General features: G+C 35.8%; 1 protein-coding gene across 2 annotated transcripts in view; it reads left to right on the forward strand.

Moving 5' to 3' along the window:
• Positions 1-14,432, forward strand: part of LOC135081463 (homeobox protein DTH-1-like) — a 93,992-nt gene that overhangs the window by 17,415 nt on the left and 62,145 nt on the right. For both annotated transcript variants that reach the window (XM_063976163.1, XM_063976162.1), the window contains exon 2: positions 2,480-3,299. In XM_063976163.1, the coding sequence (XP_063832233.1) occupies positions 2,582-3,299 (718 nt within the window). In that variant the 5' untranslated portion in view covers positions 2,480-2,581. The remainder of the gene's footprint in view (positions 1-2,479; positions 3,300-14,432) is intronic.

The raw sequence follows: 14,432 nt of genomic DNA on the forward strand, positions 1-14,432 counted from the left end.
TAATATACAGGGTGTTAGGTAAATGGGTATATGAGCCGACACTAGCCCATGTTAACATGGTCATATAAATGGTATGGTGAAGTCAGAAAATTGATATCTTCATTTTAATTATTTTATTTTTCATACAAATCGGATTTAATCAAATTTATTTTGTATGAAAATTAAAGTAACCATTAGTTCGACATCTTGTATACCTACTATAAGAAATATTCGTCATCCTTATTTGTATTAAATTTAATTAAAATACACTAAGGCTGAGATGCACCACCTAACTTTGACCCTAACTGACAATAACCGGTGTTTTATGTTAGACAGATTTTTGACATCCAAAATTTTGATGTCAATGTTAAAGTAAGACGGTGCAACACGGCCTAACAAATGTATGTATTAATTATTATAATGTACTTTTTATTTTCTTCATAAATCTTTCTTTTCTTTGTAAAGCTATCTACAAGCTTTTATTTTCTTTGACATCTAGAGTTGTAAAATCTTGCAACTTAAAATTTACTTACTTCCCGTTTTCCCATTGAGCTGAAATTTTGCATGTCTACACAGGCATGCAAAATTTCGTTTCTTTTCGCACTAAATAATTTAATTTACACGTGTTTTCATGCGATGGCCAAGTCAATATATTCATGTAAAACGTTAATGATTTCCTGGACTGGACTTGGTATTACATGGATCTCCCAACTTTTTAGCGTAGAACAACTGAGTAGTGAGACTTGGTTTTTTGACAAGTATTGTTTTTGATGGGTTTGTATTACAGAGCGCATGTGTACCTAATGGGATAACTGTTTAAAAACACGATTAGATAAATTTTGCTCTATGGATAAAAATCTTAAAGTTACCTCTGATTTTTTAGCATTATACGACCGTGGTTTATAATAATAAATTCTACAAAATCACAATGATATCAGTATTTACCTCTTTGATTTCCTGACTTGTTTAGATTTACAAAAACTAAATATTTATAATTAACTTTTAGATAATAATTTGAATGGCGCTTACGATGTTTAGTTACGAGCTCTTTGATGGACACAGATATTATAGATAACGTTTAAAAAATGGCACGCTCGTTTTCATACATTTCATTCTATTTATTTAACCTATCCATATTTATATGCGGAAACGTCACAAAATCAGAATATAATTTTTCCATCCCGCATCATAAAAACTAAAAAGTCAAAAGTAAAATTTAAATAGTAAATATTTTTCATAAACAAGCTTTTGATGCTGTAAAAAGAATAAAATAAAACATAAATTCTTTCAAACCCATCAACTTATTACTTTACTCAATTTAAAGATTAAAAACTTGTCGCGGGATTTACTAGTGTAAAAAATATATTAATTACGTAACTTGATTTTGCTAAAAGTCTGATCTGAGAAAAAATCAAATAGGTAAATTATACATTATTTCTTTATTATGATGTATGATGTACTGTCTTAGGTACGATACAACTACGGATTAAGATCGTTTAGTCGACGCAGCGTTGAAATTGTACAGATAAATGCAGTTTGCGCACTCACTACGCGACGTCAAGCAATAAAAACCTAAAATTCGAACGCCAACTTTTTGCTACAACGCTCTTAAAACTTCTCAGCTCCTAGATACACCAGATGTCTATTATAGGCTTAATTGATTTGTACTGTAGCTTGACCCCTTAACTACATAGTATGACTAGCGGCCGCCCGCGACTTCGTACGCGTGGATCCCGTTTTACCTCCTTAGGGGTGGAGTTTCGTAAAATTCTTTCTGAGCGGATGCCTACGTCATAACATCTACCTACATGCCAAATTTCAGCCCGATCCGTCCAGTGGTTTGGGCTGTGCATTGATAGATCACTATGTCAGTTCAGTCAGTCAGTCACCTTTGAGTTAAGTATACATATTTAGAAGTCTTGTTTAGTTGATATTATGATCTTATGGTCAAACTAACGTTATCTTAAGTACTGACTGGGCTATAGTAATATTTCCCCAAATCAGTTTCTATCAGCTATCGTTTTAATCGTCGTTTTTTATGTATAGGTCAGCTTTCAATAAAAGTTTCAATAAGTGTACATAAGCTTTTTACCCAACTGCGCCAGGAGGGCTATTATAACTTCGCTTTTTAACCCAAAAACATTTCATATTCAAAGGTCTAATCTATTCTAATGCGATTAAGTCTAGGCGCAGACCACCGATTTTTAATCGGCCGATAGTTTAGTCGGGCAGTTAATCAGTATGGGACGTGCGCACATTACACCGATTGATTCTTCATACAAATTAGAATCGGGCCCAAATATCGGTCGACCAAAAATCGGTGGTCTGCGCCTAGGCTACGAGATACATTACAACAATGTAAACTGAATATTATTCTAGCCTTACGAACTCTTAAAATAGTATAAAAAAGTATCAATAAAATCTTAAGAGCTCACCCAAAGCGGCCATTAAGTTAACTAGGAAGCTCGAACGCACTCACACTCAATAACCTCTGTTGCAGGAAACGGCGACATCAAAGGCTTCAAACGACCAATCCCCGGCCGCCACTAAACTGTAATCCAATCATAAAAACAAACATGTCACACTATTTCCGGAAGATCCAATGGTAATACACATGAGCTCGCCACAAGAAAACAACACAGACATGCAAACGGTTCTATCCAGTTTTGTAGCGCCGAATTTGATAGAACAAGCTGACAGCAGACTCGATAATGGCTTCCAGAATAATTATTTAGACTGTCAGTATACAGATGTGGATAAAAGTCCAGAAGAAAGAATTAATGTGGACGAAGAGGATAGGGAAGAGGAATTGGTTATAACGGATGATGTTGATGAAACGAAGTTAGAAGAATCTCAAGAGGTAGCTACAAAAGATGAGCGTAACGACAAAAAAGAAGAAGCGAAAAGTGATAGTGAGTCAAAAACACAGCAGGATATTTTTGAGCCGTCATGGCACCCTCACGTATACGGAAAACCACCTAAAAAGCCTACTCCTCATACTATAGAACATATCTTAGGCTTAACGAAGCCTGATGCCAAAAAGAGTGTAAGTCAGTTAATAAACGTGAAGAGAAATTTCGATGGGAAGAAGCCGTTTTGCTTCGAAAAGAGTATCCAGGTTCAGACTGATGATAGGAAGTTAAGTTTGAGTGTGCATAAGAACAAATTGCAGGAACAGTTGTTACAACGGAGTGTGAGGACCAGTGAGAGTGAAGTGGATAAAGTGTACTCGTTCAGGGATGACCAGCCCTTGAACCTTTCGGTGCCCAAGTCTAAGGACTCGGGATGGAGCTCCACTGATGAGGAGAAGCTTTGTAAAGGTGAGTTTTTTTAAATAATATGAATAGCAGATATAATCTTTGATACAAAATAGCAACTACTATAGGCCTAGCGATTAACTCAGTGCCTGGGGTATGGGAGCGGCACTGGAGGGGTGAAAAAAGTCAAAAGTCAAAATTTCTTTATTTGTTTAGAGACTAATAAATAGTTCTTACAAATCGTCATTTTGCTCTTAAGGAGCCTCTACATGTCTCATAATCTTTTTACCCTACCAGCGCTTCGAGACCAACATTTGGCAAGTGCTGAGAAGAAGCGCCGCGCAACAAACTCAGTCACCACTGTCTGCCGGTTAATATAAATAAATAGAAATAGCAGTAGTAGGTACATTCGATTCAGGAGCAGTTCACTGAATTTACCATGCATTCTTGTATAGTGTATAATGGGTATACAAAATTGCGTGGTATATTAAACAAGGTAGTGAAAAATTATGACGTGACATCTGAAGCATAAAATATTTTAAGTCTCACTGACGTTTGACGTCTCAAAAACACTTTTCCGTGCCGCTCCTATACCTCAGGCATTGACTGATTTAAGCGCTACACTTATACAATACATAAGTTGCCGCAGTATTTAGCTTGATGTGCCACCTGTACAAGCGATTTTTAGTTACAGTGTATTGTTTCACATAAAGATTCAATTCAACATTCACACACCTACCTACATAAAGGGTAGGTATATAACTCGAATATTTTAATACAATATTTAGTTGCGATTAAAGGGATCTGGGTCAAAAACTAATGTTTCGGCAAAAAGAAGTATTTTGAGTTACACTACTCTTTAACTAAGTGTGCGAAATATTCTCTCTTAAGCGAAAATGTCTGTCTCGTACTTCTTCCGCAACATGTTTTTTTTAAATTATAAATAACTTGACAAAATAGAACTGCCTAAGGCGGGAATTGAACCCACGACCTTCCGCTTGCCGGGCGACTGCTCTTCCAACTGAGCTACTTAGACACTAGATGAACCCATCGAAATTTTGTGTTTGAAATGTTTTTTTTAACTTAAAGTAGAGTTTAATGTCTGAAGCAAACAAGCGAGGCATCCAATTTTCGCTACTCATAAACAATGGAGATAGGCCGTAATATTGATTACGACATAACCTCATCGACGCGGGCGTAAAGGTTCAGCCACACTATGAGCTATACCGAAAAAACAAATCAAGCCATTTATTTGTAAAACTAGCGGCCGCCCGCGACTTCGTACGCGTGGATTCCGTTTTACCCCCTTAGGGGTGGAGTTTCGTAAAATCCTTTCTTAGCGGATGCCTACGTCATAACATCTACCTGCATGCCAAATTTCAGCCCTATCCGTCCAGTGGTTTGGGCTGTGCGTTGATAGATCACTATGTCAGTCATTCAGTCAGTCAGTCAGTGAGTAGTCTATATCTCTCTGTTTGGTAAAATGTTTTTATAACGAAACTGAAGTTAAAAAAAATTAAGTAGTTTTTTGCTTATTTAAAACAGTTCCGTTTGATATCCATGACTTTTATCTCCTTATTAGAAAAAAGTTACACCCTAGTTGAACATTTCCATACTAAACGTCACTTTAAAGCAGTGTTCAACTAGTGTGCAACTTCTTGTTAATTAGGTGGTTACAGTTTAATCGGACTTTAATAAAGTTTTTTACGGCAAACTCAAAATATAAAATGAAAATGACATATTGATGTTGCATGCATACGAGTAAATCGAATGTATACAGGGTGGAATTTTGTTATGCCACCTGGAGGGAAAATACTCTTAATACTGTAGATAGAAAATTTTACTCAAAGAAAACATTCCTTTATTTTTAAAAAGAAAGTGAACTGCATTAAAGATTTTCGAATTTTTTTTTAAAATTTACTACCATACCATACAATTTTCTGTACATTAATTAAAATGATTTAAGATTTCATGGTTTTCCTTTGATTTGATTTATCAAGTTTGTTAGAGACATTTCATACTTATACTTAATCCTAACGATCGATGTAATAAAAATACAGGGTGTAATTTTTAACAGATTTTAGTTGGTTCGATTTCCGGGTGTGGCAAGCAAATTTTTGGAAATCTTTGAATGCAGTTCTGTTTCTTTTAAAAAATAAAGGAATGTTTTCTTTGCGAAAAATGTTCTATCTACAATATTAAGAGTACTTTCCCTCCAGGTGGCATTACAAAATTCCACCCTGTATAATATAAAACGTTACCGCAAAGTCTTTCATCACCAACGGAAGAATTTGCGAACGTTCTGACATTTCCTCTTTCGTTTTGACTGTGACTTCCCAAAACTTTCACCTGTAGTGTGAACGCGCCTTTACCCAAACTCGTGTAAATAAACTCCGACACTCTAAAGAGGGTAATTGTGGGTTGTTAACCGACCAAGTTGTAAATCACAGTCAATTAGTCGGGCAGAGAGAGCACAAAGTGCTCCCGATTTGGGTGGGGTAATAACAAATTTATACGTCGATAAAGACAGGCATTGTCTTCAATCATTCGGACGTTCTGTTTTGAAGATTCGCAACGACTGTCTTTGAAATATAAAATATTGGTGTGGTTACTCAAATGTTGTAATACATGAAATACTGAAAGTGTAACTGAAATACTGAAATATCTATTCAGAATACAAGTTTCTAATGCAAAAATATAGAAACTTTTGGCAGTAGAACTTGCGGAAATTGTTGACTCTATTACTTTACCTAATTGATTAATTATGAGACACATTAATTAAAAACACCTGATTAAATTTTTATGCTATTTGAAAACGGTGCATATTTGTCAATTGTGCTCGAAACCATTTGGCATTTTTATGAGTGAAATCTACAAATTGAAACCAACCCTACCATGCTCAGATATAAACCAAAGTTAGTTACTTATTAAAATTCCATCATCTCCAAATAACTCCGTCGTCCAACTGCGCGCGTTTGTCAATCGCCGAGCGATTTCGCGGCATTCCGAAAACTGCTAATAAAACTTTGCATAGGTACTATTCTAATCTTGCATTGCTCTCGCATTTTAATCGAGTGAACCCACCACCTTTAAATGACCATTGCAAAACTAACAAACGGACAATTTTAAGCTCTATTTCGTATTAAATAAGGTTAGGAAGTTTAAACTGTAATGTCACCAATAACTTTGCAAGATATAATTCGAACGTGGAACGTCCATGCAATAAGCTATTGGCCGAGGCAGCTGCTCCGTCGATCTAGGGTTGCCAATTTATTTTTAGAATTAAATTTATAAGGATTAATTCTAATACTAACGTCGGTACGTTGCGTCAATTGAAAATGGAACGCGTATATTAACGGCTGATGAATGACCATGATGATTTAGGGCTGCGCTAAGCTGAAACGGATTTAAGTGGCAGGTAGACGGTTATTAATTGATAGGAAGCAATTAAACTAACCATCAACATATTTGAGTCTAGCTTTTAGTTCGTTTATTTATAATTGAAGCGGTTTAAACGATATGGTTTGGAATGTAAACATTGTTTGCTTTGATTTATTAATAAACGCATTTATAGAACGGTTGGGTTCAGATGAGGCTGTTTATGAATAATGTTAATTACTACGTCAACGGATACGGGACTATTCCCACCTCTCGTTCCCACCACTGCAACTCCTGTGTAGCCAGGATCTACGGCTTGACCGCCATAAAAACCCAACCAATGAAGGTCAAGTTTGTCCCGGGGGAAAGTTAAACTGTCATTGGACCCGCAACGAAATTAATCAGAAGAACATAGGAGGAGTTCGAAATTAAGGTTCGACTTTCATCTATTGCAAAGCGGATGACAGGTGACAAACAAAAGTTAATACGTATGTACGTTGTAGTTACGTCAACGGATAATTGCAGACCGGTTATTAACCTTCTAGAAGAAATCTTTTAGGGATTTGCTGGCTTTTTACTCTTTTACACTATTTATAATTTCCAAATAAAGTACAATTATTTGGAAAACAAACTTCCAAAGATATTATTGCTGTGTTGAAAAGGGAGTACAAAGCGTTGATTAACTGACTATTTTAGGTTCGTAGCGTTGAAAATTTCCAAAAATAGTTGACTTTCTTACTTTTTAATTCTAAATAATACCTTTAGTAGCATTTTTTTGCCTTACTTACATGTATATTACCATAACAACCCTTTCTCCTATCTTATAATAGTCATCCCTGCCTCACTTGCGTCACCCAAACCAACCCACGACGCACAATTAGTATGTCCAGTCGATATTTCTTGCAGTTTATAGGCGATAACTAACCGACAGACGGGGAAATATAAAGTAGTTGATACGTTTTGAGTCACGTGTCCAATGTCACATCATTAAGAACAAATTTACGCTGTCAGCAACAAATTTGAAGTCAATTTTATGATATTTAATTAATATAACTCTATAATTGGGTGAGTATGTTGATTTAAGTATTTTCTGTATCCTTAAAGGATTGTCGCATTGCTCAATTGTTTGATTTCACTTGAATTTGTATTTACCCTTTAGAAAAATCTGTGACTTTTTGGCTCATTTTAGGAAAAATTGTCTCTGAAATACCTCTTTTAGCTAATGTATCAGAGTCAAGGAACTTTAAAACATCTATGTACAAAATTCTCGTGTCACATTGTTTGTAACAAAAATCCTCCGAAACGGCCTGACCAATTCTTATTAAAATTACCTGTATTTAGTAGGTTTGAGAATAGGACGCAAACTATTTTCATACAACGTTTTCTGGGTCACCTAGTAATCTTAATCTTAACCTTGTTAGTTACCCAACTGGATCTTCTAATTTTTGACAGTCAGCAAAAACCCTTAGAACAATAATTACCGAAATCTGTCTTTGTTTTTGCCAACCCTAAAGACTCCAGTCTGTCGGCAGTCCTAAATGCTTAGTCGCGATCGGCTAACATGTTGCGATTGGTCTGTGCCTACAATGTATTCGATTTATTCGACGACTAGTATATCGATACTCTGGATATTCACACTTCCTATTGCATTAGTTAAATAATTTAGTCGCAGATCGGAGCCAATTCTAGATATTAGTGAAACACTATAGTGTGCAAATTGTGTTACATTAAATTGGTGATTTGGTTTGAAATTGTTGCTTATAACATCAAAGAAACGTTTGGAAATACAATTTGACTATTTTTAGAGTTTCATAAAGTAATCAGATTAATCTGATGGTGGCTTTTATTCTGTTGGTACTTTAAAAATAAAAGAATGATAAAGTGAAACTTAAGAATGATAGAGTTTCATGCTCATCGTCAGATCACAGAAAGAAGTTGACGATGAATGGTGAACTTTTTGATGATTTGAAGTTTCAATCACCTCAACTCATACTAGTGATTTTCAAAGATATTGAAAGGTAATTGAAATAACTTATTAGGTACTTGCGTAATGAACACTGACAATGAAAATGAAATAATGAGATCCGATCAAAGTATTGCAATCATATTTGTCTCTCATTTGCTATAAACTCGGCCAGTTTTAACCGGTATAGAGACAAGAGGTTTCTGATATCATTGCTAAATGAAACCTTTTAATTAAACAATCCTTTCTTTGATATTGTGGTTTAATTAATCATCATCATCATCTCAGCCATAGGACGTCCACTGCTGAACATAGGCCTCCCCTAATGCTGTCCATGCTGCCTGGTTGGTAGCGGCCTGCGTCCAGCGCCTTCATGCTACCTTTATGATGTCGTCGATCCACCTTGTGGGTGGATGCCCCACGCTGCGTTTTCCGGTACGCGGCCTCCACTCCAGAACCTTGCTGCCCCATCGGCCGTCAGTTCTGCGTACTATGTGCCCTGCCCATTGCCACTTCAGCTTGCTAATCCGTCGGGCTATGTCAGCGACTTTAGTTCGTTTACGGATCTCCCCATTTCTGATTCGATCTCGCAAAGAAACACCGAGCATAGCCAACAATGATATTAACAATGATATTTTATCCATATTTGAAGCAACTGGCAACCCTAGTAGTCAGTTGCATTCGCGGCGTCGTGTCACTCGATGGCTTAACTGCGCAATGGGTTAATTTGTTCCCGGCCCTTGTTTAGTCTGGATCTAGATTCACAGTCTGACACCTATCGTTTTGTCTTTGGATATATGATATTTCTATTAAGGATCGGCTGGGAGTGTTAAAGCTTGGATTACATGCACTCAGGAAGCATTGGTTGGTTATATAAATAACGGGGGAGAAAGGATAGTAACAGTTACAGAACTTTAAACTTTAGTCACAATAACATTAATTGTATTTTCTTATATTCGTTTGGGATAACAAACAATCAATTATTGTAAATATAGTAGTAATAGTAACACAGAATAATAAATAAGTACTACGTACAGACGTTTTACTTCGCGAAGGTATTTAAAAAAATGTATGCTCAATGTCATTAACAATATGGTGTAATTTAGCCTGTCTCAAGAGTCAAGCACCATTTTGTTGACAAACGTCAGTGATCGGCACTGCGCCGAAGCTATAGGGCTGACTTCGGCAAAATGATGTGACGTGAGGTGCCAAACTGCGGAAAATGGCGGAGGAAATACATGATTTAGTATGAATTATCATGAATAATATTAACTACTTATAGTCCAGTCAATAAAGCATTATAGATGGAAAACTGTAGAACACAAATTCTGACTTCAGGACTTTATTTAGACTAGTTAGGAGGTGAACATAGTAAAAGTCCCCACCCTTAGCCCTTGAGCCGGCGGGGAGAGGGGGGTTTAAAGGTGCCACTTTTCGGTTTTTCGCTTAATCCTCGGAAACTATGCGTCCTAGTGACATGACTACTATGAACCAAAAAAAGCTTATTCAATTTGCTACAGGTGAGACCGTCAAGTTTTTCTATATCTTGTATAGTTTTTGCGGCATCTGCTCTAGAAGGTCTGTAAAATTGGAAATTTTATTTTTGTCTTACATGTTCTTTTCAGGAGAAAATCGACTAAATCAACATTGAGCAAACACTATAGACATGCGGGAGCATGTTAAGCCTAGTTCCAGGGAGGGGACTGCACAGTGCGTATATTTAGACGAACCAATTAGAGCCACTTTTGACTCCTCATCATTCAAAAACTACTGTGCATTAACACTTCAAATTTGGCTCATGTGTTGAGACTTGCAAGATATACATCAGTTTCAAATTTCACAAATATCCCTCAAACGGTTCTTTAGGTATTGGCGTCCAAAAATCTACATGTTTGACCTATAGACCAAATTCTAACCACTTCCAGATGACATCGAAGGTTCAAATTTGGCATCCAGAAAGGTAGTTATGTAAATACAAAGGAACAAATAAAAAACCAGTAAATTTTAACATTTCACATGTTATACAGGGTGTTTGGTAAATGGGTATATGAGCCGACACTAGCCCATGTTAACATGGGCATATAAATGGTATGGTGAAGTCAGAAATTTGAGATCATCATTTTATTTTTTTTAATTTTCATACAAAATATATTTTATAGAATCCGATTTATATGAAAATTAAAATAATTAAAATTAAGGTATCAATTTTCTGACTTCACCATACCATTTATATGCCCATGTTAACATAGGCTAGTGTCGGCTCATATACCCATGTACCTAACACCCTGTAGATAGATGTTAGTGTTCTAAATGTCGATTTTTGAACGTCAATACCTAAATAACCGTTTGAGGTATATTTAAGAAATTTGAAGCTGATGTTTATCTTACAAGTCTCAACACATGAGCCAAATTTGAAGTGTTAATGCACAGTAGTTTTTGAATGATGAGGAGTCAAAAGTGGCTCTAATTGGTTCGTCTAAATATACGCACTGTGCAGTCCCCTCCCTGGAACTAGGCTTAAAATGCTCCCGCATGTCTATAGTGTTTGCTCAATGTTGATTTAGTCGATTTTCTCCTGAAAAGAACATGTAAGACAAAAATAAAATTTCCAATTTTACAGACCTTCTAGAGCAGATGCAGCAAAAACTATACAAGATATAGAAAAACTTGACGGTCTCACCTGTAGCAAATTGAATAAACTTTTTTTGGTTCATAGTAGTCATGTCACTAGGACGCATAGTTTCCGAGGATTAAGCGAAAAACCGAAAAGTGGTACCTTTAAACCCCCCTCTCCCCGCCGGCTCAAGGGCTAAGGGCGGGGACTTTTGCTATGTTCACCACCTAACTAGGCTAAATAAAGTCCCGAGGTCAGAAATTGTGTTCCACGGATTTCTCTCTACACCGTCGTTAAGGCATTCATTGACTGGACTATTATTTACCTCTCAGTGTCTTGAGGCAACTTAATAAAGTACATTCTGTGTTTTTGTTATTATTTAGGCAGTTAAATACTGCACAGTATTTAGTACACCATTTTCTTTATTTTCTTCCATAATACACAAGAATACGCGTGCGTGAGTCAATGTTCGCTCGTATGTGAGGCCTTGTCGAATAGTATCCTGTAGGTGGGCCATCGTGCGTGTTTTGTTTTCGATGTAAACTCGCGGAGATGAACAGGCCTGATAGTAATAGGAAATAGAAAGTTAAGGGAAAAGAAAAAAGAACTACAGCTTAACAGACATGCTTTATTCACTTGGTTAGTTAGGTAGCGCCCTTCTAGTTCAATTAAATCTTAGCATGATCTTGAATATTTTTGTGATACATGAAAAAAGTGCTAAAACAGTTTACATAGTGCATTGCAGTATCGTAGATTCTGACTTTCGACCAGATTCTCGACTCGAAGATAGCTGATAAGTGTTTCTTTAAGCAGTTTTTCTTTTAAAATTTTCATCAAGTTACCTTAACTAAAGGTTACGATATTTTAATACCGTATTGTATCATTAAACTAGTAACTCTCTCTCCTTGTCACAACAAGGCGATACTAGTGCAAGAATAACTTAATACCCCAATAAATAAGTGTTTAATCCTCGGCCATCGCTATAACTTTATGCGATTGTCAATCCGTACCGCAGTTAGCGGCCTACAAATACAAAACAAACCACTGATTGGGCTATTAGCCTTTATTTAGATCAGCCATGTTTAATGGGTCTGGGCTATTAGTACCGACTGTACAGTAATTTAATACAGTAAAGTGTAATGGATTCCTACCCGCTATTTTGTCTTCTACAGTCAGCTTCAAATAGATCGTGAAAATTTACCAAAAATTTGACAACATTTGCGAACTTTTTGGCTACTTTTGGTGTCACGCTGACTGTACCCAAAATTATTGACAAAAACCTATATCGGGATGACAAATATTACAAGATAAATGTTACAAAATGAAAATAATAACCTAGAGCTTTTTTTTTGTTTTGACTGTACTTAAAAAAATTGTGGATTTTATGTTAGGAAAAATGATTTTATAAGAAGCTTATTATATTAGAGACAAGCGGCCGCCCGCGTGGACCCCGTTTTTCCCCCTTAGTGGTTGAATTTTGGAAAAAGCCGTCTTAGTGAGCACCTACGTTCTAAAATGATCCTCCATTCAAAATTTGAGACTCTTAGCACTTGTAGTTTCTGAGATTTCGTGATGAGTGAGTAAGCCAGTCAGTGACCTTTCGCTTTTATGTACATAGGTATAGCAAATAAATAAATATGAAAAAGCTCTGTTTGTACTATTCTCGCTTTTGCCATTTCCGTTGCCTGCCGTTTCATAGAGGTTTTACTTTCAAGTTTTCAACACTTCAAGGTGACAAATTAATTAAACCACTTTTTACCTATTAACGAGTTATTAAATCACAATTACAGCTTATAGAAAGTGTTGCCGAAACGTTCCGACAGGTTCCGTTCACTTTAATGAATCAGACAGGGGTCTACTCCGAATAATCAATTCGATATCTCAACTTCATCTGCCTCTTTTACTCATATGATCAACGCGATGTGAGCGAGAGAGATGTATACCGATGTATATGTCGAGATCATTCGCCAGAGTAGATCCTTTCATTTATTAATTACGACATATGATACGCTCCTTCATTTAGGACTTCATCAAACATGACGCAGAATATTGGATGTTACACCTTTGATTTTAAGTTTAAATTCGCTTGGCTTCTCTGGAATAAGCTCCGAAATCGGTAGATTTGAGCAAACATGAATATAAGATTAATTTATTGGTATTTAATTGGATATTATTAATCGTATCGAATTTACATAACATGATCGAGTATGAGACTTGACGTGTGGTTTGCACGCTATTAACACCTTATATTTGTTAAAAAAATTGCAAGATCTGTTGAAAAAATATTATAGGCATTAAAAGTTTCCTCGTTGTAGTTTTGTTCAAGTTACAAATGGCACAAATTGAAGTCACTTTCTGGGACTAATCAGTTTAGTTATAACAATGCAGGTTACAATCATCTCGACTGTTGGAGAAGAGATATCATTTTGAGTTTTGAGTGACAGACACGTATTAAAACTTTAACGGGCATAAAAAGTGCTTCATTATTTTTGGATATTAATAAAGTTCAAAATATGGTGTTGTATAAAGGGCTAAGTTCAGTCTAAAGTCAGCAATAAAGTCATAAACCATAAAGACTGGGTCGTGCTCACCTAAGTCTCAAATGACTGGTGTTAATGTAAGGAATATTTTGGGAATCCAATTAGCTTTATTTAGTGTTAACATAGAGATAGATCCCAGCTTATTTAGCTGTACTGTAAATATACAAACACCGTCTGGAAATGTCTGTAAATGGGAATATATTTCCCAGCATTCTGAACGTCATAACTCTCATTGCAAATTGCGGATAGAACCGATTACATTTCAAACGTCTGCCTCAGTCGGCGCTGTGGCGAGATCGAAATATTGCATCAACTATCTTATTGATATTCCGATTTGTCGGTGTGCACGACGGACGGCCTCCGAAACATAATAGTTGTAAAATAGTTTTCGTTTTGTTTCAATTTTGTATCGTTTTTTATTTTCGTTTATATAGTTAAATAGTAAATAGTTTTAATTTTGATAATTTCGTAATACAGTCCACTTTCTCTTAGTTGGTTCTCAGTTAGTAATGTGTAAAGTCTCTAATTAATTAATTAATTAATAGATGTATGTGATATTGGAGATGTATAAATTATAGTTTATTTTAGAAAACAGTTAAATTATAGTTTATTTTAGAAAACAGTTAAAATGTGTAGTTTATTTTAGAAAACAGTTAAAAATGTATAGTTTAATAGCCCTTTGTTTATGTATGATACTTAAA

Source organism: Ostrinia nubilalis, chromosome 20, assembly GCF_963855985.1.
Source record: "Ostrinia nubilalis chromosome 20, ilOstNubi1.1, whole genome shotgun sequence".
Taxonomy (NCBI): Eukaryota; Metazoa; Arthropoda; class Insecta; order Lepidoptera; family Crambidae; genus Ostrinia; species Ostrinia nubilalis.